Raw genomic sequence first — 24362 nt, 5'->3', positions numbered from 1 at the left:
ATATGACTTTCTTAATTCAGTAGAGACCCGTGAATGGATAGAATAGGCCTTCATCAACCCATGCTTGCCATAAAAGGCGACAATGCTTGTCTTAAGAGGCGACTAACGGGATCGGGTGGTAATGGTCGCTGACTTGGTTGACACATTAGCGCAGATTGATGCTCATGTTGTTGATCACTGGATTTTCTGGTCCAGACTCAATTATTTACAGATCGCCGCCATATATCTGGAATATTGCTGAGTGCGGCGTAAAACTAAACTCACTCACTCTTAATTCAATAGAAGAAGCACGAAAAGCAACAGTCCTCATCAACATTGTTTGGTGATAATGTGGATGACATGATGTGCTGACAAACTGACAATTAGTTACGAATGAGCCTGCAAAACGTGCCCGTTTATCCTAAATAAGACTTCATAGTGTCGGAGAGGACATCTTCCGACTTACCGTATTTCATCTGTTAAGCAACGGATCTCCAGTATGCGGGGATAAAACAGTGCTTTCAGAGATAAGCAGTGGGCCTCTAATATGCGCCGAGTATAAATCTTTGCATTTTTCGCAAATGTATTCTCTCTTTGTCTAAAAATAAATATATTAAGGAATAGTCCCCCTTAAATCATAACTTCCTGTTTTCCACATCGGTACCGGTATTTTTTAATAAGCGGGTATGGCGGTCCGTTGAAAAAAGTCTCTTCTCAAAAGGGCAATATTTGGTAAAGCAGAATTGAGTCCGTAAAAACATTTTTCCAAAGCGAGTTCGAGATTATAAACGTGATCACAAATGATAATATCTTTGACCTAAAGGTTTACACGAATGCCTTTCTTCAAGGCACTGTCAACATAAATCAGCATCGGAATAAATGTATGGAGTATTCTGTTCTGAAGCCATCTCAGTGTGGTGTCTTGTGTTTATTTAAACGACTTTAAGAAAAACAGTTTCAGTCAAGATCACACTGGAAATATTCTTGCCACACTTGAAGAACACAAGATATAGTGCCAGGCTTTTGAAAACGCTGGCAAACTCGGTATTCACATGTCATCGTATTCCAACAGCGTTGATCGATGCTCATGCTGTTAAAACTTGGATTGTCTGGTCCAGACTCGATTGTTTACAGACCGCCACCGTATAACTGGAATGTTGCTGAGTGCGGCATAAACCAAAACTCATTCACTATTTCCTTCTGCTTCAAATATGAACCAATGAAAATTAGGATGAAGGAATCTGAAAAGCGTGTTATCTGGCACGTCCTTTATCCATCCCTTATGTATCTAACCCTGAGCACTATGACAAATGAAACAACTGCAGATTTGCCCACAGCTTCATGTCAGTTAACTGAGGTTCCAGTTTGAACAGGGCTGTTCAAAATTACATATTTTCTGAACCTATTGCTGCACATATTTTCCATGTGTTTTCGGCCTTCCTCCTACTTATCTCCGTTATCGCCTGTACAAACTGTCGGCTAGATCAGACCATCCAGTGATTGATATTACGTAATAACCATACATGACGGGCCATCACCCAGGTCATTTTGATCCTCATGCATTCACCTCTTACGGCGAGCTGGGTTACGTTTCATAGCCTGAAACCCCGTAGTGGTTGTTTTATTGGATGGTCCAAAATCGACCATGGTAAAACATTGTAGCATGTTTTATGCTTATTTTTTATACACATCACCATTATGATTAGGGTGTTACGCATTATGAGTAAAACATGAGAACTCACTTGTGTTCATAACACCCGTACATTGTCAAGAAAGAGGTTTTTCACTGTGACGTATTTTTGTCACGTGTTACTTCATGTATTCTAGCCTTTGGGAGTCGCTCGATGACTTCCGTTAAGTTCATTTTTATATTAGAGTCTTATAAGCGACATTTTGGAAAAAGAAATATCATTTCATATTTCAGCTTGCACAGTATCTGTACTGGTCCTTCCGAAACAGGCAGTGACGTGCAATTTTTGTGGATGTAAGTTATTGTCATTTACACAGGTCTCAGGAAGACCCTAGCAGTATTTGCTGCAGTAGTACTATTTCTGTATATAAACGTCTGAATGAATCTCATACGTTCTAGCTGACAATTGCCTTTAATTCTCCAGTCTGCTCAACGTCCCACCCCAGTTCCAGAAATCCAGGGCCTTACACTGGACAAGACAAACCAATGTTATAATGAGCAATGCTAATAGGATCTGAGGACCTCTCTCAATCAGCACGACCAACTATTCCCATGCAGATTCAGGTTAAAAATGGTGCTGGGCAACCCATGCTTATTGTAAGAGGCCACTGACAGGATCAGGTGGTCAGGCTTGCTGACCTGACACATCATCCCATATGAGGTATATTGCTGCTCATGCTGTTGATCACTGGACTGGGGCTCATAATTTGTTTATAAACCACTTGCTGCAGTATTATAGAGAATGTATAAAAAGTTGAAATAGAATATAGATTTAGATTTTGGAATGCCAGCGAGGAACATCCACAGCTTGGTGAATAAATACAACAAAATTCATTTAAGCGTGTCACATATGTTTATTTTTCAATTTACTATTACATATTGTAAGCATGTGAATGAAACAAAGACAGATGCTCTCTGGTATGCATAGCAACAAATGGTCAGCTAAAGACAGTTGAGAGATAATGGCTTGATCGGGAACACATGAAACAAAATTAGTTTCTACACTGGAACACTAATTCACATTCTAAAACTAAAAACAAAATCCACTTCTCTGAATCGTGCATACACTACTAAATGTTGTTTGGGATCCTGTGAAAAGTGTTCCATAATCTTAAAAATAGAGAGGAATGTATTTTAAACAGCTGTGTACAGTATTTCACGTACACCACAGCATGTCCAACTGAAATGACAGGAAACCCTTGCAAGTAGGTCTGAGACCTTACCATAAACAAAGGTGTGTCGCTGCATGATTCTTGTTTTAATATATTTTAGAAAAAATACCCTACTTTAAAACATTTCTTTACATGTGACCACATAACTAAAGCATTAAAACAGCTCATACTTGGAATAACAGTAACACCAATATTTATATTTATATCATCAAAAATATCAAAGTACTCAGCAATAGATAATCATTTTAACAGCAATAACACCCTGTGACACATCATCTATAATATCAATAATATCATTCTCTCAAAGTTCAACTTTTTCACAAAATTCATAATGTTATTTATATGTAGCATGTAGATGACAAACTGAAAATCTAATGCTCATCTTATCAGCACCATGTCATTTGTGCTGGTGGGAAATGCACTCAGGTTTTCAGAACATGGAAAATGCTTTAAGAAATGTCATTTGGCCACAAAAAAATTTAACAGACCCTCTGTACCCTTTCATTTCCATTATAGCCAAACAAAATTAGGGCTGCAATGATTCGGAATCAGATTTACCATCCTAGTTTCAATTTTTGAGAACATTTATCACTAATCTGATTCGATATTTGAATACCATATTATTTCCACAAAGTGAGAACGGAATTTTGAATTCTGACATAATTGGGTGATGCCTTGCTGATAATTATCCATTGAGAACTGTTGTAAGTAGACATCACCAAGTTGATGATGGATGTCACACTAAAAAAAGATGACAGTGCAAGTCTGATGCTTTTCATGCATGACAAATCAAATATGATCGAAATGAGGGTCCAGTATTGAAAATTGAATCGACTTGGTGTTTGGGTGAATCACTGCAGCCCTGTACAAAATACAATATAGTCGGCAACACTCTTGCACTCAACAAATATTTCATACACGTGGATATTTCATCTTAATCATATCAGGGAATGGTCTGTTATCATGAGGGTAAGGCACTGGTGCCAGCATGGGATACTGAAGATCTATTCTTTCCTGGATTTCATGGGTGACACTGGCTGTTGGGGATAGGGTAGGGGAAAGTACATGCAGGGGCCACAGACTTAAGTCTTAGGACTGTATCATATTTTGCTGACCTTCCCATCCCCCAGTCATAATTGACCAGTTCCTTGACATATGTAGAGCTATAGAAAGCATGTTAATACATACATGAAACAGTATGAGCATTGCACTAACACTATCTCTATTCAGATCATCAAATATTTGATTTTCAGATCTTTATAACGCAACAAATAACCATCAATCCTTACAACATAATAATTCCCTACTGTCCCTGAGCTTTCATACTAACACATACTACACTGCATCTACACTGCTTGACAGTTTTATATTTGGTATAACGACTACCTGAGCTACAGAAGCACTAAGTTTAACCCTTAATCATAACATTAACCACGAAAGTTGTGAATGAAAGGGTTAAACTAAAATACAAATTCAATTAACACAATACATACAATACATTCAGATAAACCTCTCACAAACAGTAATGTGAAATGTTTTCATAATGTAAATTGTAATTTTGCAATGGAGAGAATTGAGAAATGTGTGAAAAAAATACATTCATAGTTTTTATGGTTCTTAATCATAGTCCAATAGCATTTTTAAAATTTAGTAGTCATGATTTCTTTTCAGCAAACATAAACTGGAAATACCAAGATTCTGTTTGTGGCCATTTATTCAGTACGATTTAATACTGAAAGTTTTTAGTTTAATCTTATTACTAGTGGTGTAGCAGCTAGTATCTGCAAATACTTCGCCCCATATATTTAGACTTTCATAATAACTTTATTGTATCAGTTATGACTTGCATCCAAGAATTTTACAAGTATTTAAGGAAGTCATTTTGTCAGTGACGTAGAAATTACCCACAATGTAAGACCATGCTGGGTTTCATGGAATCTGCACAAACAGTTGGAATGAGCAAATAGTCATTCATCTGGTCAATTTAGTTGGTTTGCTAAAAATAAACAAATGCAGAAATTTCTTTGAGAAAGAAACCTAATCTATCAAAATTAATTTTTGAAGCCAACCAGACTGATGTGTGGGGGACACAACCACTACCACTGACAATATGATGGCAATTGACACTTGATTAAAGCTTCAAGCTAGTTGGTTGGTGTATGTAAAAAGATCAAGGCATCTACTGAAATGCTCTCCTACCAATAACAGGCATTTACCTACACCACCTCAGAGGCTGTTATTCATCTCTTAACCTACAGCAAATGACAATCAAGATTCCTTATCTAAAACTTCCCAATGCCTCCACATTTAACACAGTAAAGAATACATTTTTTAAAATTTCCATGATATATTCCTTGATGTGCCTGTCATTATGCTTGCAATTCAGATAAATCATAAATAATGACCTTTATTATCTTAATATGTAATTTGTTTATGTATAATTATTAGGAAAGTTGTAAGCTGACAATGTAAACGCTTACCATCAGTAATACTGATGGTTTGCAAACCAACTCACAGAATGTACAGGACTGATATAAACTGATATGACATAAATCTATGAAATCTCAAGGAGGCATTTCAATACCTGAAACATTTGTCATGTTTAACTCAACCATACAATTCAAGAAATGATACTGTGAACTCATTAAGATGGATTAATGTACCTACAAACGTACGAAGTTGTGTGCAGGTATTTCTGATACAGCAGATCAGCAGATCAGCAGATCCTGATGCTGCTGATCTTCAACACATCCACCACAACCGATTGGTATCAGCACATCCTGACACACCTGATTCATATCAGCACATCCTGACACATATGACCCTTATCAGCAACCTGTATGGTGACATGATGAAGATACCATAAACAAACAGAACCAATGTGAGCAAACACACTAACCACTGTGCTACCAATCACCAATGTTTATGTGGATTCATATAAGTGCAAGAAAGTGGAGATGGATTTCTGTATGGAGTGACAGATCAAGGATCATTATCAGAACAAACCTGGATTCAAACAACTTACATTGCATCAAAGGGGCATAACCCTGTGCAGCCTGCAAAGCAGCGACCTTGACCTCAAGATCAGGAAAAGGTCATCCTACATGACACTATCAGTGGTGGAGTTCATATAAAAATCATTGTGAAAGATGCCCTGTACATGACATTATTGCACTGGTGTACAATATGAGATGGTGAATAGGTACAAATACTGACGAATAGCTCAGGATGATACTTGCATATATAAGATTCCTCAAAGCAATATTGACAGTGGTATGATAATGAAAGGGAATAAAAGACAATATTATAGACACATCATGTCCAATGATTACCAAGTTTACAAATTAAAGACTTTTGAACATTTATACATTTTGGTGAAACAGGCCAGTGTCCTCTTCTAAAAGAGATTTTAATGCTAAAGTGATAATAATATTTTATCATAGACGTAAGATGGTCATAGCACTGCAATCACCTTGTGTATGGGGTGCAGACCAATATGTTCCTTGTTTTACTCATGGCTGGCCTTGCCCAGAATCATAAAAAGTTGTCTTTAATTCAAGCATGTTTATTTCAAAAATATTTCTTCTTATACTATACTGAGTGTTTTCACAAGTTTAGGTTATTTACCTGAGCATGGTTCAGGCCAGCCCAGGACAATGACATAAAGACCAATATATAGATATTCTTCACTTAATGATCAACCTTGTTTGAGCAAGCATATATCTGTAAACTAGCTAATGATTGGCAAGATGTTTCTGCAGCGATGAGTTCTGTGTAGCAAGTATGAGCAATAAAATCAGGTGAAGGAGCTCTTCCGCATCACTTGCTTCTTCCATTGGTTTCAGTCTGGAAGACAGAAGAATGAGACAGTGAAAACTATCCATGTTTGTTGGGTGTAAGAGCCATTGATAATATGGCCCTTTCTGAAGATGGATTATTGAACCTCCGATGTAAAATACCATGAAAATTATTAAAACATTTACCAAATTAGAAACATAAGTCATCACTTATGTAATTGGACCTGTGAGGTAGCCTAACAAGTAAAGTATTTGCTTGTCATGATGAAGATCAGGGTTGGATTATCCACATGAATCGAACCATATGCTTTTCAAATGTGTACTCTTGACAAGATCATAATCTGAGCTTTGTTGTATCGACAAGGCTGAATAAGCATCCTGAGCTTTACCCTTCAGTAGCACAGACCATGACTCCCTAGGTCACTTGAGATTTTCAGCAACCTTTTCAAAATGTAGGAACTATTTGTCTACTTCTTTCTCTTTAAAAGGGGGAACCAGTCTCTTTGAATTCTCTATAACTGTACTGTTTACATACAGTCATCCCTCTCAATGACTCGCTTGGCGATACCACAGATTTGGTTAAAACGCAGGGTAATCCGTGGCTCCCATAAAAAATTTTGAACTGCGATCACATCCCTCCATGAGATCAAAAATAGCTCATCAAGAAATCTGTCTTATAAATTACGTAAACAAGTGAAATTCAGTGCTGATAGCAACTGACAGTGTTTATCGTACATATCCATTGTTTCAAATGCCTTAAACATGAAGGGTTTTCTCAATAACAATCATACCAACATCGTAGCAGTAACAAATGAAAGACAAGACATGCTATCAGTCAAGTTACGACAAGTACAAGTTTGCTGTGATGCACCACACCGCGCTCTACCGCATTAAAACACAGTCAGCCCAGAACTTATGGTGTCAGAAACCACATTTTATTTGATCAAATTCAATTCCAATTTTATTTATTAAAACTGTTGACAGAAACAACGGAAACACGGTGGCATTACCTTATTCCATACGCGTACAACATTTTCTTACCACATTCATGCGGGTCCGTTTTTGCACCTACTGCGATAGCACTAATTTCACATTATTCTAATAAATGGTCAACATTTTGTTATTTTTACAATCAAAGTTGCAAGTACCGCAGGAAGTCAGAGGTGACTTGTCAAACTGTCTCCTATGTAAAATGTACCCAGACAGGTAACGGCCTGTGTTCATTGTTATGTTGAATATGTTTGCAGAAAACATGCATTATATACTAGCCAGATAGCAATGTATACTATTCTGTTACAATAACTGCTTAATATTTAAAAATATTCTGATAATGGAAAAAAAGTTCTTTGATGTAATATTATCAGATCGTTTTTACCTGAATCACCGGTACATTAGACCAAAACATCTGTGCACAGCTGATCGCTATTTCCGGATTGGTTGAATAACAGCAAAGACATATATGTGAATATATGTCTTTGATAACAGGTAGCATAACAGGAACAACAATTAAGTTTTCATGTCTAGTGATTTTTGATTGCAAGTTTCCCGTACATATACGTTTTCATTTCCAAAGTCTGTTTATTTTCACCTTCAACGATATGATACATTTTTGACTGGGCACAATACACAAAATAGCAGTTTTATTATGTCCTTGGGAAAATACGACTTAACTTGGCCTTTGTTCCACATTTAAGTACTAGGTACTATAACGCAAATATCTAATAACGCGGGGGGTCATCCGTGGACCCCAAGATCCGCGTTATGGCGAGGGATGACTGTATTATCATTTACTGTGAAAGACCTGATATTCAAGCAAGCCTCACAGCATTGAAAACTGGCATTTTACTCCTCCTTGGACCTTCATATGAAGACAAGCATAGAGTATTTACGATCTATTCTTTCCCATGGTTACAGTATATTGAGAGGATGGTTGCAGTAAAGAGACTGGGTTTACCTTGTGAGCTGAAGGTTGTGTATCTGGTGTTAACCATGGCGCGGACCTTGTCTTCACCTTTCCATCTGTGGTGCCAAAGTACAACATCTTGGCCATCTTGATGAACAGGCCTGTCTCAACAACTCCTGCAACAAGAGACAAAAATACTGCCACTTTCCTATCCTACCAACTTTTATTTCACACTCCATCCCATGAAGATGAATGTTAGAATTGGTTTTCTGCAACCCACGCTCAAAGGTGGACACAGCTTATGTAGAAAGTGGTGGGGTCCTCTGTCCATGTTCACCCATTTTCACAAGAGTTTCAATGATCATTTGATAAACTTTCAGAACACAAGAGAGTGTGGGTGGGAGGTGTGTGAGGGGTGAGGGTGGGGGTAGGGGTTGTGCATATCTGCAACCCCCTCTAGATCTGCCTATGATGCTTGTCACAAGAGGCGACTAATGGAATCGGGTGGTCAGGCTTGCTCACTGGTTGACACGTCGTCAGATCCCAGTTGTGTAGATCAATGCTCATGCTGTTGATCGCTGGACAGTCTGGTCCTGAATCAATTACTTACAGACCACCACCATATAACTGAAACATTGCGGAGTGTAGTGTTCAACAGTATGGCAGCCAACCTTTCAGTTCACATCAACATACATGAGGCAGTCCTGTGATCAACATACATGAGGCAGTCCTGTGATCAACATACATGAGGCAGTCCTGTGATCAACATACATGAGGCAGTCCTGTGATCAACATCATGAGGCAGTCCTGTGATCAACATACATGAGGCAGTCCTGTGATCAACATCATGAGTCTTGATCTCATTTAGGACACAATGAAATGTATAAGCCAAGTCTGACCGACTGAATGCCCAGATAAATAAGCTTTTAAAAACCAGGAACCAGGTGTATTTGTTTGTACTACTGAAGTAACAGACAAGACTTACCTGGAATTGATCTAATGGTGACGTTGACTTTCTCCCAGTCATAGGACCTTGCTTCTTCAAACACCCAGTCCAGGATCAAGTTGCCATTGTCAGTCACCACTGGTCCCTGTGGCAGAAATATACCATGATGAACCTTACAAAGGAATCATTTTTCATGCTTCACTTGCTTGTACAATGTATTAGAACCTACACTGAAACATCACTTCTGTTGTTGGAAAGAGTTGTCCATCCCTATACTGATATCATTCTTCTGTGCCCTAACTTCTAAATGCCTCTCAAAGAATCTTTTTCGTATTGCTTTCTCTTTCACAAATTTGAGTGAGTTTAGTTTTATGTCATCTTTAGCAACAGATAAGCAATATCATGGTTAGGAACACCAGAAATGTGCCTCATATAATGTATGAATGTGAGGAATTGAACCCGGGTGAACACATTAAACATTAGGCTACCCCATTACCCCTTTAAAAACATGAATGATGTTAAGATTCTGTACTGCTGTCAACCGTCTTTATGTGTGCCAATGACTAAATAAGCAGCTAGTGAAAGGTGTGACCTTCAATGACCTTCATCTTTAATATGTTTTATGGAATTAAAATAAAAAAAGTGCCAACACCTTAGGTAAATCTGCTCAACAAAATATTTAGAGTTTACACTTCAAAAAGCCATAAAACATACTGATAACAATATAAAAAATGTCATGGATAATCTCGATTGTCAAGACATTAAACTGAGTTGTGTGATACTTTCACCATGTACAGTAAATGACAAGACAATAAATACCTCATGGTAATTTCATAACAAATGCTCGATTTTCCATACCGAATATTCAGTTTTTACAATTATAAACCTTACATATTTTCTGACAGTATTTCATTAAAACCGAACCACATATACGGATACACTGACACCAAAATTGATCATTCAAGGACACATTTTTCAATTACTCCATGGTCACAGTAACTTGAGTACCCTTATCATCTGTTTCAAAACATCAGGTGATATAACCATCTGGAGCGACATATGGATTCCTTAATCATTCTATTCACAGATACCTTTGTGTGAAACCATTACCCTCTTCAAAATTTATTCATTTTAAAATTCTTGTACTGCCAAATTCTCAGGTGTCACCAACTCTTTTCTACATGATGTTGAATCATAGATGTAAACATTTCAGTAATTCCCAAGACACCAGGGTCCCGTTTCACAAAGCTCTCGTAAGCCTAAGATCTCGTAACTTTCCTCGTAGCATTTGCACCTCCTATGTTACAGTATGCCAGGTACAAATGCTACGAGAAAAGTTACGAGACCTTAGGCTTACGAGAGTTTTGTGAAACGGGGCCCAGCATGACTAGGGTGGTAACATATATGCAATGAGAGGAATACAATATGTATCATGAATTAAGATATTGTTAACAAAGACATTAGCTGCATTATATATTATATTCATGTAGTCTAGTGTCTAATTTCACAAAAAGTGACATTTCCACTGACAATTTATACAATTATTCATTTCCTCAGAACTTAATTTCAGTGGAATATTTTGTCATATTTGTTTGGTATATCTATTATATCATCATGTCAATATGTTGCAGTGTTTAGGTAATTACATCTGTATATCTTGTTTCATATCTCAGTACATCTATTTATCTAGTCGGATATATTTCATTACACCCATTAACTTTCTGATTAACTTCAGCAGCTCAAATTCAACTGACATTTGTATACATGCACATAGACATGTTAGCTAAGAAATAAAATATTCTTCACTTAATCATATTCTGTGATTAATGCCTCAAATATCTGGTACATCCTGTACTGGAAATATTCAGAGAGACAGGTCATTATCATTGCTTGACTATTGTAATGATTTTCCAACTTTTTCAACCAAGTAACTCTTTTTCATATTTGATCCTGACACATCTCCATTGCTTAATTGCATGACAGAGCCTGTCAACATGATACCATCACTGAGTCAGTTACATGTCAAAGTGACCTCCTTCCTGTACATCCTGTTTCTGCCAGACGGACCATTTCACCAATGTCACTACCGTCCGATGTCAGTCAGCTGCATGTCTAACAACTCTAAGTAAGCTTTCTTTGTCATCATGCTATTAATTCACATTTTTCTGGTGGAATATTGCTGAGTGCTGCATTAAACACCAGACCTAGCTAACTTTGGCTACTCTGGTTAATCATTCTTCCAGTTTGTGCTTTTAACAACTGACCACTTTCTTCATCACTACTCTTGGGATCATTACTCTTCCAAAGTATACGTCAAAAACCTCACCGCTTTCTTAGTTGCCATCCTCAGGTTTGCCAGACCTCCTAGCTGTTTTTCAATCTTCAGCTTGATGGGCTTGTATGCAAGTGGAATGACTTCAATGGAGATACCTCGCTTCCACGTGGTCCCAAGCTTGTCAACATCTTTCCTGGAGGAGGCAGATTCAACAGAGAGTACAATACACAATGGCTGTAATATCCACTGACAAACTCAAATAGTGGCCAAGTACCTAAGTTAATGGTGGTTTATAACAATGATGAAAAGTCATAAACATGTACAACACAACGATGACAAGTCATAAACATGTACTACTTTGGTTAGTTGCTGGGTGTGGCGGTAATCAACTCTGGACTAGACACCTGAGATACAATGACACCTGACACACAATGACACGCGAGATACAATGACATCTGACACCTAAGATACAATGACATCTGACACCTGAGAAACAATGACAAATGACACCTGAGATACAATGACATCTGACACCTGAGATACATTGACATCTGACACCCGAGATACCATGATATCTGTCAACCAAGCCAGCAACTGTGATTTCCAGATCCTGTTAGTTGTGTCTTACAAGTGTGGCTGAAAGCCAGTTCTAACCCGGATCTATGCTTTTGGTGAAGCCTTTGTCAGAATAGAATGCCAGTTGCAAGCCCAAATAACTCAAATATTTGAAAAATATGTTTTTCTGTAAGCAATAAAAATGTCAGGATTTACAGTGACATGCCTGAGAAGTGTTTTTATTTGTCTGAACTAAGCCAAGGCAGAGCATGGCAACAAAACACATGATCTATGGGCCAGTCACCAGTTGACTTTGAAATAAGTGCTGGGCTATGAACATCATGAAACACAATAGTTGTAGTGAGTCAGTGAGTTTAGTTTTACGCCGAACTCAGCAATATTCCAGCTATATGGTGGCGGTCTGTAAATAATCGAGTCTGGACCAGACAATCCAGTAACTAACTGGATCTTCACAGGTTCTCTATGTTTTAGACTTGACTTTCTTCCTTGACATACCACACACCGCAAACACACAATGTCTGACTGTACCTGGAATCAGCTATAACGATGAAGTCACGGGCGCAGGATGCCACGATCTTCTCCTGGGTTAGGCAGCCTCCACCCCCTTTTATCAGGTCCAGGTTAGCATCAGCTTCGTCCGCTCCATCGATGGCAACGTCAAGCTGTATGAAAAAGACAAAAGTCAATAATGGATGATTCAGTCACGTCCTACAGAAGCTCTCTCTGCCTGAGGCCATTACCACGGCATAACAAATTGGAAGTTACAGCAAAAGTGATATTTCCGTTCATAAAAAACTTGACTATGTATATTTGGTGTTCTTAATTGGATGATACATTATGGTATACTTTAATGGCTACAGTTATATTGTAAGGACAAAGTTTGTTTCTGACTGCAAAATGTTAGCCTTCATTGTGTGTCATAATGTGTCACGTTTATATAAACAGGCTAAATAATTCCTAAAATAATTCTAAAATTAGTACGACTCGATTTCAAACAAGACAAATTACAATAAACCAAAATTCATTTTCTTGCTTTTCAATCTACCACTTGACATAAAGAGTTCATCATCACCAGTGGAACTCTGATCAGAGAATCAGTGTGGAGGATTGTCCCATGTCTAAATTGCCAAGTGGAGCAAGTAAAACATTCAGTGCAGTATATATGAATTTTGAACAAGGTTTATATAGTTTCAAAAGGCACGTTATGCTGTGGATATTTCACTCTCTTCAGACCATGAGGGGTGGTTGGGTAGCCCAGTGGTTCAAGCATTCATTCATAATGACAAAGACCTGGGTCTGATTCCCCACATGGGTACAATATGTGAAGTCCATTTCTAGTGTCCCCTTGCCATGATAATGCTGGAATTTTGCTTAAGGCAGCATAACACTCACACTGAGGTCCATGAAACTGACACCAGACGCTGGGCTCTACTGATGGTACGTTCTATTCCTTTTGTTCTTTTTGTTTGTATTTATTTGCTTTGTTCTTTTCACTCTCAAACAAATACAAAAAGGTACAGGCCTTTGTATGAATACTACTTATGAATATTAAGTTTATTATTGCCCTGCAAGAGGTCAAGTCTGTGTCAAAAGAGAATCTACATGAAATACCACCTTGCAGGTCTGTACAGTGTTCTAATACATTATTTGTAGCGTTTATTCTGTGAACAATGAACAAACACTCACAGGTACTTGTCATGTACAGCATGTACATTGTTTATGATTTACACAATGAAATCCCAGTTTATATTCATGTGCAACTTTAAGTGTGTCAAATGTAGATTTATAGGATGACAACAGCTGTACATCTCACATGCAGAATGAACGCGTAACACATTGTAACACACTGACTACATTGGGTTCTTGTACACCTACTAGACTAATGCTTTGTCACTGAATGGATGTAAATTAGATAGTAAGAAACAAACCCATTTTCTTACTGATGAGGAGCTTTAGGGAGGCCAGGGATTCAGAACCTGGGGATATCTGGACCTGCTACATCGAAGGTGTTAGCATTGTAGAGTGAGTGAGTGAGTGAGTGAGTGAGTGAGTGAGTGAGTGAGTGAGTGAGTGAGTCAGTGAGTGAGTGAGTGAGTGTAGTTTTACGCAGAATCAATGACGTGTGTCAAACAAGTCTTGAGCCTGGCCACCCGATCCTGTTAGTCGCCTCTTACCACAGTCGCCTTTTATGGCAAGCATGGGTTGCTGAAGGCCTATTCTATCCTGGGACCTTCATGGGTCGTTAGCATAGTAGAGAAGGCTGGGCAGTAGGCAAAGGAATGTAGTTCAGGGACTGTGAAACTGTATACCTGCCTGCATTGGCCAAATCGGTCTAGAGTGAGTGAGTGAGTGAGAGTGAGTGAGTGAGTGAGTGAGTGAGTGAGTGAGTGAGTGAGAGTGAGTGAGTGAGTGAGTGAGTGAGTGAGTGAGTGAGTGAGTGAGTGGGTGCGTGCATGTGAGGGTGCGTGCGTGCGTGAGTGTGTGGAACTGAACCCAGGTCCTTTTATGAGGAACAAACATATGAATTGCACAATTAAATGCACAGATATGTTATTCATATGTATATTCATAAGACAGCAACTGAATGTTGCAACTTGCAAGTGAAGAATGATTTTGTGTATTCAATACATATCCAGTCAGCCTGTTGCTATGTCACACCTCAGGATTTCTCTCCAAGCTCCCCAGTGTCAGGTTGTGTTCCTGTATCAGCTGTTTTGCCTACAACCAAACACATTGGTCCACTGTGTAATCCATCACATGTTACAGACATACATTTTCTATTCAGTGCCACTTTGTTTATATCCTCAAACCATTTCATGATGTGTAAGCCGTATGGGGATCAACTTAGCAAATATTTGTGGCATTTATTAACAGTGATGTTATGCAATGGCGTTATCTACATCTTGACTTATGACCACCAAAAATTGCTTGGTGTCTCTCCTAAATAGAACTACAGTATAAGGGGATAATCTCATCTATTTTCATATTATGCAAGATTCAGTAACAGGATAAGCTGATTTACCAGATCATTTGTCCAGTAATTGCGACATATAAGGCAGCAAATGTGTCTGTATATGTTGACAATTTCAGAAAGTACTTGTATACAATGAAATTCAAACAACTATAAACTGACACCAAATGGCCATATGGTCTGGAAGTTGGAACCACGTTCAAAGATGGAAAAGATGTTAGTTTTAAACAGAGGTATCCCAGTATGGCCAGACCTGCTGGCTTATCGCTCTCATTTTCCATAAAAGCATTACTTGTTATGATGTCATGCTCCTTGTATGTCTTTTGCCATTTTTTTCTTTTCTTCATGTTTCAATTCATATTTTCAAATTTAAAAGAGAATTTAACTGGAAGAGGATTTTATGTTATCAAGCTTTGGGCATAGAAAAAGCTATCACAGTTAGCAAGCTGAGAAAAATATATCCGTATATAATACTCAATATCATGTATATTTCAAAAGACACAACTACAACCATGACTGTCCTGTTTCAAAAGTTTCATAGAGAAATACTGAAGAGCTTATGAGCTATAATTATGAAATCAAACATGGCTGACAGCCAGCCATTTCTATGTCACCTACATAGCATCATCTGACGACAAATTAAGTACCTGGAATGAGGTTGGAATGCAGACAAGGTTAAGTTTTTCTTCCTTGACTCTCTGAACTGGAAGAAAATGAGAAACAACTTGCATATTACCTTACACTTGCTACATTCAAACATCAAGGTAAAAACATCAATAATTAATTTGTTGGATATCCAGCAAAAACATGTAAACATGAGTCAACCTTTAAAAGTGGTGGGTGGGTTCCACATGAGCGACCAACAGGATGTGTTTGGGTTGTGTCAAGCAATGCATGTAAGGGGAAAGACTGGTTGGTTTGCTGTCCAACGCCGCACTCAGCAACATTCCAGCAATATGGCAGCAGTCTGTAAATAACTGAGTCTGGATCAGATAATCCAGTGATCAACATCATGAGCACTGATCTACACAGTTGGGAGACGACATGTCAACCAGTCAGCAAACCTCACCACCTGATCTCGTTAATCATATCTTGTGACAAGCATGAGTTGCTGAAGACCAGTTGTAACCCAGATCTTCATGGGTAGTAAGGGACAGGAACGTTGTAAATATTGTAAACAATCAGACAGCACAACAAAATTAACTGCCATGCCCAGTCAGTCTAGTGTGAAACCGTGAGTGGTGAGGTGTAACTGAACTGAAATGGAGAAACTATCTACTGTAACTGATGTATTGAACAATATTCACAGGTATTGCCCTTGCAGACATGCATGAATGTGTGTGAGCGTGCGGGCATTCATGCATGTGACTGCTTGATTTAGTCAGAACTAAAGCCAGTTTATAGTTGAACACAATGAAATACCATGCCTGGTCACCCTTCCTGTCCAATGCTCCAACCACAAGAAACAAGGAAATCTTTCAAACTGGCTTTACATGAACCATTTCAACTATATTTGTCTTGCATCTACATGTATTGTCTTTTCCCCCAAACGTTACACATGGACATTAGAGAAAATTATCAAAACAAGTGACCGAGTTTTACTGTTACGTCACTATTAGCAATATTGCAGCAATATCAGAGTGGGGGGGGGGAGGAGGAGAAGAAAGGAGAGAGAGAGAGAGAGGGGGGGAGACATTATAAATGGGCTTCACACGTTGGGGAATCAAACCCAGGTCTTTGAAGCGATGAGCAAATGCTTCAATAATTAAGCTACTCAATCAAACAATCGCCTAGCTTGATTATTTAAGAAAATAATAAGATTCAAAGATATAAATTTGAACACTTAATGAAACATACTACAGCATCCAAATGAAAAGACCCTTCGGTTTCGTGTGATACCGAGAAATTTCCCTTTCGAATCCAAGACAACATTACTCAAGAAAGTAAAAAAATTCAAAAATAATGAATGAATGTTACAATTTATACAATTCTTTGAAAACAAAAAGGTATAACATGTGAACAAGGTTAAAAGTGAATTCTTACATAAAATATGGAAATTGAAAAGCTACAAAAACTGAAGGTAACCAATACTATTCATGTACAGGAAGCATCTATAATTGGACTCTTACATAAGGTTTAACATGATTTACAGAGAACACTAAAACATACAAGGAGAATACATGTGACATAACATTTGACATCTCAAAGATTCCCCAGGAAAAATCACAATGAGTAAGCATATTTCATTGGAGCACAATTAGAACAGCTGCAATTCTCGTAAAACCACAATTCAGAACAATCTGCTGAATCATTGTGACACTGGAGAACACCCACGTCATGACACTGAGATTGCATAAACAGAAGAGGTGAAAAGAGTGCTGCTTGATATGTGTTTATTTTGCACATCAGAATGTCTTCTAAACATTTAGTCTGCAAAGTCTGTTTTTAAGCAGGAATACTGAAGGTTGACGTAAATATATTTCATAAACATTTGAAAGGGATATTTCAAGGGATATTACAGTTATTAAACTGTAAGAATCAGGGTATTGAAATGAGAACTTATGAATGTTCAATTTATTTAAAATGAAACATTAACTGTTCAAGTTCCTTGCAATATTGGGCTGGTGGGGTAGCCTAGTGGTAAAGGTGTTCGCTTTCAATGCCAAAGACCTAGGTTTGACTCCCCACATGGGTACCATGCAGGAAGCCTATTTCTGGTATCCCACTGTGATACTGATGGAATATTGCTGCAAGCAACATAAAACCAAATTCTCTCACTTCCTGCAAAATAAATACTATTTGTAAGCCAATTTGAACAATGTATTCTTTAGCAATATAAACTACTATCAGTGATTGGTCACATTCAATCCCAATCTGGACGCAACAGATATTCCATTCAAAACTTGACTAGAATATTTGTAAATGGCATTTCATTATGATGTGTCAATACAGTTGAATCAAAATTATCCCATGAGAAAAGGAAATGCTAAATGTACTGATAAGCAACATGGAAAATACACATAAAGGCATAAAAATACAGGCTCCATTCAGCATGAAGAGATAATGCCTAGTTTTTATTAAGTGATTATAGGACGGATGACAAAGTTTTGACCGGTATAATATAATAAACATTTGTCAGACAGATGAGATATAACCAGCTTTGATGCATGAGCTATAAGCATAACCGTGGCAATTTGATATTAACATGCTGAAGTTAAATTCAATATTTAAAAAAATGCAGAAAAATAGCTTATAAACGGCACAATTGTACCATTCTGCTTTTGACCATGTCAGCTTGGTTATTGATGAACTTCCATGTAACAGATAACCCAGTCTCGTATGTTGGTGAACAGTGGGGTAACCTTGTGCTTAAAGCTCTTCCCACTGAAGACCTGGGTTCAAGTCCCCAGGTGGGTTTATTGTGAGAAGCCCATTTCTGGCGTCCTCTGTCGTGATCTTGTAGGAAAACGCTGAAGAAGCATATGACCACTCTCACATGTCAAGTGTATACTTGAATATAATGACACTGTGGCATGCTTGGCCAGCTGGTTCAAACACCAGGCTAGAGATCTAGTAAGGCTGATGTGTTAAGATCAAGCACACCTGTGGCCGGGTGTGAAAACCTTGGAGTCAACTTTGTGTGCATACTCTTTCCCTGTTGGCACAACCGACAGTGTACAGTATACAATCCGGTGCACTTAAAAGAACCAACGAACCAACGCATATGACCAGAAGGCCACATGAATATGTCCACCCACCTGTGAAATGGGTACCTCGTCAGAATGGGAAAGGCACACTAAAAGTGATGAACCTTGGGGCAGCAAGAGTTGTATACTCCCAAGGGAGTTGAGACTGATAATATGCCATGCTGTTGAGATTGAAATCAAATGATCGAGGGAAAAATGCCAGCATCTTTCAAGGATTTAGCGTTTAGGCAATCCACGAAGACAAAATGTGGTTCAGGGACTGTGAGACAGACTATAGTGTCATGTAGACCCAGAAACAAATATTCCCAAGTCTAGGTTATTGCATGTCCTGCTTTGAACATAATAATATGGATGGACTTGTTTTTTTCTCTGAAATATGTTCACTATATGTTTGTGAAAGAGGGCAGTTATACCTATAACACTGGACTAAAAGCATTTAATTCAAGTTTGATATTTTCTGCAAACTTGCTGTCAGACCCCATATTGGCCTCTAAGCATAATACCCTCCATGCTGGGTGCACTGTGGCACACTGCAGACACACATAAACATGACCATCAACATGTATGCTGACCCAGACCGACACTGACGGATATGTGTTGAAATAATACTTACCTATCCTCTCTACAGCAAACACTATGGTAGATCCACTGCCAATACCAACCACTTGGTTGTCCTGGAAACGAGACAATGTCAGTCAACAACAATTTCTATACAATACCTGTAACCTTGGTAACTGTCAAGAGATTATCGTTTCATGCATGTAGTGATTGGACTTTATTTTATTCAAGTGTGCCACTGTGCTACAAGGAGTATCTGCTGTGTGGGTGTCCTTTGAAACAAATATATAAATCTGATTGGTTGTTTGGAGATGTTGTCGTCAGAACAGGATTTATTTGTGCTGTATCTGCCATGTTAAACTTCCGCAGACACATGTTGGGGCTTCTTTCATGCTGTGATCTATATTTGCTTGATACCACATTACTACATTTTCACATTACTTTTCCCCTCAGAAATATCTTCATGTGATCTCTGTACCACCCATGAAAGTGATTGTGTCTGGGTTAATACATACTTGTTACAAGTGTACTAAACACATACATTAAAAACACAAAATGACAACACAACAATTCAAAATAGACACATTTTGTGGTCAAGTGTCGACTTAAAGATTTATACTACCGACAGAAAATAAGGGAACCAAGAAATTGAATGTAGATGACTTTGACTGCGACAGAGTCCGTTATCGTGGCGTATCTCCCAAACGCAACATCCAATGACAATGGAATTTCGCATAATGCATGCCCAGCACGTGCTACACGTGCATACAGAAGTTAACTCCTGTAAATGTACTGGAGAAGTCGCAATCACTAATGCAATAGAGATTGACACTTACTGACAGAAATGCCTCCGAGGCAGTATCTCAGTGAAGCAACAAAATGGAGAATTGTGGGGATGATAGAGGGGGGGACATCATTATGTGAAGTTGCCCGGCAGATGGGTAAATCAAAAAGTGTAATTTCACGCCTGTGGGATAAGTACCGTCAAACGGGTGGGGTTGCAACGAGACCTGGGCGTGGTAGACAAAATCAACGACACCACGACAGGATCGTCTCATTACGTTAATTGCTCTACGCGATAGGTTTAAATCGGCCCCTGCCATCAATAGAGAATTCTGCACACTCACTGGAAGACGCATTTCAACCTCAACCGTTAAAAACCGACTCTATGAAGCTCGTCTGAAAGCAAGACGGCCTCTGAAGGGTGTCACCCTTTCAGCTCACCATAAGCGCCAAAGATTGGCATGGGCTAGGCAGCATCAGGGACGGGCTATGCGCCACTGGCGTTACACCATGTTCTCTGATGAGTCAAGGTTTTGCCTACGATTCACAGATGGCAGAAAACGTTGTTGGCGTCAGGGCGGGGAGCGATATGCCAGAGCAGCAATTCTTGACCATGATCGATATGGAGGTGGTAGTGTCGTGGTTTGGGGTGGGATTACACATGACAGACGATCAGATTTGGTCATCATTAATGGAGCCATGACTGGTCAGCGATACGTTGACCAAATATTGCGTCCTGTTGTGGCTCCATTGGCTAGAGTTATCGGCCGAAATTTTGTATTCCAAGATGATAATGCCAGACCACATCAGGCCCGAATTGTCTCTGCTTATCTCCGACAAGAATGTATCCAGACATTGGACTGGCCCTCTAAGTCCCCAGACCTGTCCCCAATTGAACATCTCTGGGACGTTCTTGGTCGAAGGGTGTATGCCAGGGACCCAGGACCCGCCAACCTGGCCCAGCTTGGTGCAGCTCTCCAAGAGGAATGGCGGGCAATACCATGGGCAACCATTCGGAAATTGATTAACAGCATGCCATCAAGGTGCCGTGAATGTGTTGCCCTACATGGTGGACACACCAGATATTGAACTTGACGCCTAAAATTGATTTAGTGGATATTTAAAGCAGTTTCAAATTCGCTATTATTTCATTAGTTCCCTTATTTCTTGTCGGTAGTATATCATGGAATATCACTACTGCTATTCGTTCTCAAATAATTTCACCTTACTTGGAAAATATAAAATGTTCATGATATAACTTCTAACAACACATGACATTTTAACTTGCTAGTATGCTATTGTTTCAGCAAATTCTTCAGGACTATTCATACATATTCATGGAATTCAGGCCATATAGTAATTTTTAAGGTTTATGAGACTGACCAACTAAGAATTTTGAAATTTGAAGTGAGTGAGCGAGTTTAGTTCTACGCCACACTCAGTAATATTCCAGCTATATGGCTGCGGTCTGTACATAATCAAGTCTGGACCAGACCATCCAGTGATCAACAGTAGGAGCACTGTGCAATTGGGAACGATGACACATGTCAACCAAGTCTGCGAGCCTGATCACCTGATCCCATTAGTCACCTCTTACGACAAGCACAGTTCACTTTTGTGGCTGGCGTGGGTTGCTGAAGACACATTCTACCTTGGATCTTTATGGGTCAAAACGTGAAGGAAAGCAATTGACATTTGACAAACAATACTGGAAACCTATTATACAATTAGCTGTAATGGAAAGAAAACAAAGAAAATATCTCTCTGTTCTCTAAAAACAATGAATATATGTATGCAAATTGAATTTCAAAAACATATTTTGATACCAACAATTTAATAGGGACAGAAAAATGTTTCAACCAACAAATATGAAAAAGGTTTAAGTTATTATCTGGTAATGCCTAAAAAAAGAGCTGACAGCTTTTCAAACAGTAATTCAAGATATTCATATTATATTCACAACAGAGTTACAATTTAAAACCATATATTCTGTTTGACAGAAGTCAATCTAATCTGTCAGATTAACGACGTCACATGAAAAACCTTCAATGTTCTTTAACTTCTGTTCAGTAGTATACACAACTGGCATGGTAAACAAAATGAGGTAAACATTTTCCTGAAATGAATGTTATTGCTCAGTAGTTGTTATAGTGGATGCTGTATCGCGTGAGACAATCTGATTCCAGTGATAATATTTTTAACAGGTGGTGGTGTATGAATTATCTTGCACATTATCATGTTGTCCCTCATCTCTTGTTTTGACAGTCCACCAAGTATGACTATCCTCCTGCAGTAGAACTAATCAAATTATGCTGATAAAACATTATTCTATATTTCACCAGATACTAAATGTTAATGACCCGTGAAGGTCCCGGGGTAGAATAGGCCTTCAGCAACCCATGCTTGCCATAAAAGGCGACTCAGCTTGTCGTAAGAGGCGACTAACGGGATCGGGTGGTCAGACTCGCTGACTTGGTTGACGCATGTCATCGGTTCCCAATTGCGCAGATCGATGCTCATGTTGTTGATCACTGGATTGTCTGGTCCAGACTCGATTATTTACAGACCGCCACCATATAGCTGTAATATTGCTGAGTGCGGCGTAAAACTAAACTCACTCACTCACTAAATGTTAATTGTTACTGTTGTTCATCCATAACGTTGTATCATATATACACTTATGAAACAAAATGCTGGCAAGTGTGTTAATGTATATATGGATTAGAGGTGAGAGTTGTGGAATTTTGTAAGATAAAGTTCTTAAAGATATACAGAACTCTACTTTCGTACACCTACATAATATTTTCCATACACAAATATATAAAAAACATCACATTTTCGTTATTATCATAAATGGTCTTATTTTCAAAACATAAACATTTATATAATTATAAAAGAACAATGGAAAGTGCCTTGCTCATACAGGCCAGAGGTAACAGTAGTAGTATGTTTCATGTCAGTTTTCATTAAAAATATATGTGATTCTACTTCAGTGTGTTGTAATGTAGATTTACTAAATATTCTCCAAACACAGCAAAAATAAATAAAACCATCACTGATTCATTACTAACATGAAAGTAGTAAAGCGTTATGAAATTCCCACAACCTACGTGAAAACCTCATTCAATGACCAGCCGATGTCAACCATTGACTATTTCACCTATGCGGTGAGCAACACGACATGTTATGAATAAACTTTTATGCCTTCAGTTAAAACAAAAATAACAGATTTTGTTCTACAAATTCAGTACAAATTGAAAGCAACACAGATGATACCATTAAAAGCCAATAAGTTTTGACATGTTCCCCGTCAGAGAGTAAAAGCAATATACTTCACTTATCATGTCACTGTGCAAAACATGAATCTAAATTTATCAAGAGCACGTGTACCCAAGCCTTCGTTAAATGCATCTCCTTCAGAACACAAGTTAGGGTACAAGCCTTATCAACAAGAAACATGCGTTACCCTAACGTGATCATCGACTGCCTGGACAGCGGCAGCACGCTTGCCTGTTGTGATTCCGTCCTCCATGGCCTCTGAAAATGATCTCTTTCCCATTCTAATTAAGTATGATAAGCATAAGGGGCGGTCGCATGGGCGGAATAACAAGTTTCTCACTGATGAGATTAGTACGCAACTCATGTGTGCTATTCAAGTCGGAAGTGACCTTTGATCGAATCTGAAATTTACCAGCTCCACACAGCGTAGTCACATGAAAAGCGACTAGTTATCGGAGAAACACATTGTTCAGAGTTTGTGAATTTGGCGCCACATTGTTATTCATGATTAGGACAGTTATCTCCCCTACAGAGCGAATGGCGAGTAAATAAAGTCATAACTATATTCAAGTCATAAAAAAACGGACACGAAACACCGAGTGTTTATATCTACTGTGATGCATCTTGAATAACACTGTCAACAAAAATAAATCGCTAAATAACGATGACACAGTCATTCTTTCCTATAAATGAATCTAAATCTAAACGTGACTGAGATGAACTGCA

General features: G+C 38.5%; 1 protein-coding gene across 1 annotated transcript; it reads right to left on the bottom strand.

The window, feature by feature from the left end:
• Window positions 1-2503: 2503 nt before the first annotated feature.
• LOC137265517 (ribose-5-phosphate isomerase-like) lies at window positions 2504-24039 on the bottom strand. The gene is made up of 9 exons (XM_067800931.1): window positions 23824-24039; window positions 19630-19690; window positions 15957-16012; window positions 14997-15056; window positions 12867-13000; window positions 11814-11955; window positions 9527-9632; window positions 8593-8717; window positions 2504-6687 (listed from the first exon to the last, which is right to left on the bottom strand). Exons 1-9 carry the CDS (start codon window positions 23998-24000, stop codon window positions 6661-6663), a joined length of 888 nt encoding a protein of 295 aa, XP_067657032.1. The 5' UTR covers window positions 24001-24039; the 3' UTR covers window positions 2504-6660.
• Window positions 24040-24362: the final 323 nt, after the last annotated feature.

This window comes from Haliotis asinina, chromosome 15, assembly GCF_037392515.1.
Source record: "Haliotis asinina isolate JCU_RB_2024 chromosome 15, JCU_Hal_asi_v2, whole genome shotgun sequence".
Classification (NCBI taxonomy): Eukaryota; Metazoa; Mollusca; class Gastropoda; order Lepetellida; family Haliotidae; genus Haliotis; species Haliotis asinina.
The sequence above is the reverse complement of the archived record's forward strand: the minus strand, read 5'-3'. Positions and strand labels throughout refer to the sequence as shown.

Bases quoted from the DNA above. Each gene is read 5' to 3' on its own strand.
- LOC137265517 (XM_067800931.1), bottom strand. From the start codon at position 24,000: ATGAGTTGCGTACTAATCTCATCAGTGAGAAACTTGTTATTCCGCCCA. The intron at 15,057-15,956 runs GTACTTAATTTG...GTTTGGTTGTAG, and splicing joins GCATTCCAACCTCATTCCAG to GCAAAACAGCTGATACAGGA. The intron at 8,718-9,526 runs GTAAGTCTTGTC...CTCTTGTTGCAG, and splicing joins CACCATTAGATCAATTCCAG to GAGTTGTTGAGACAGGCCTG.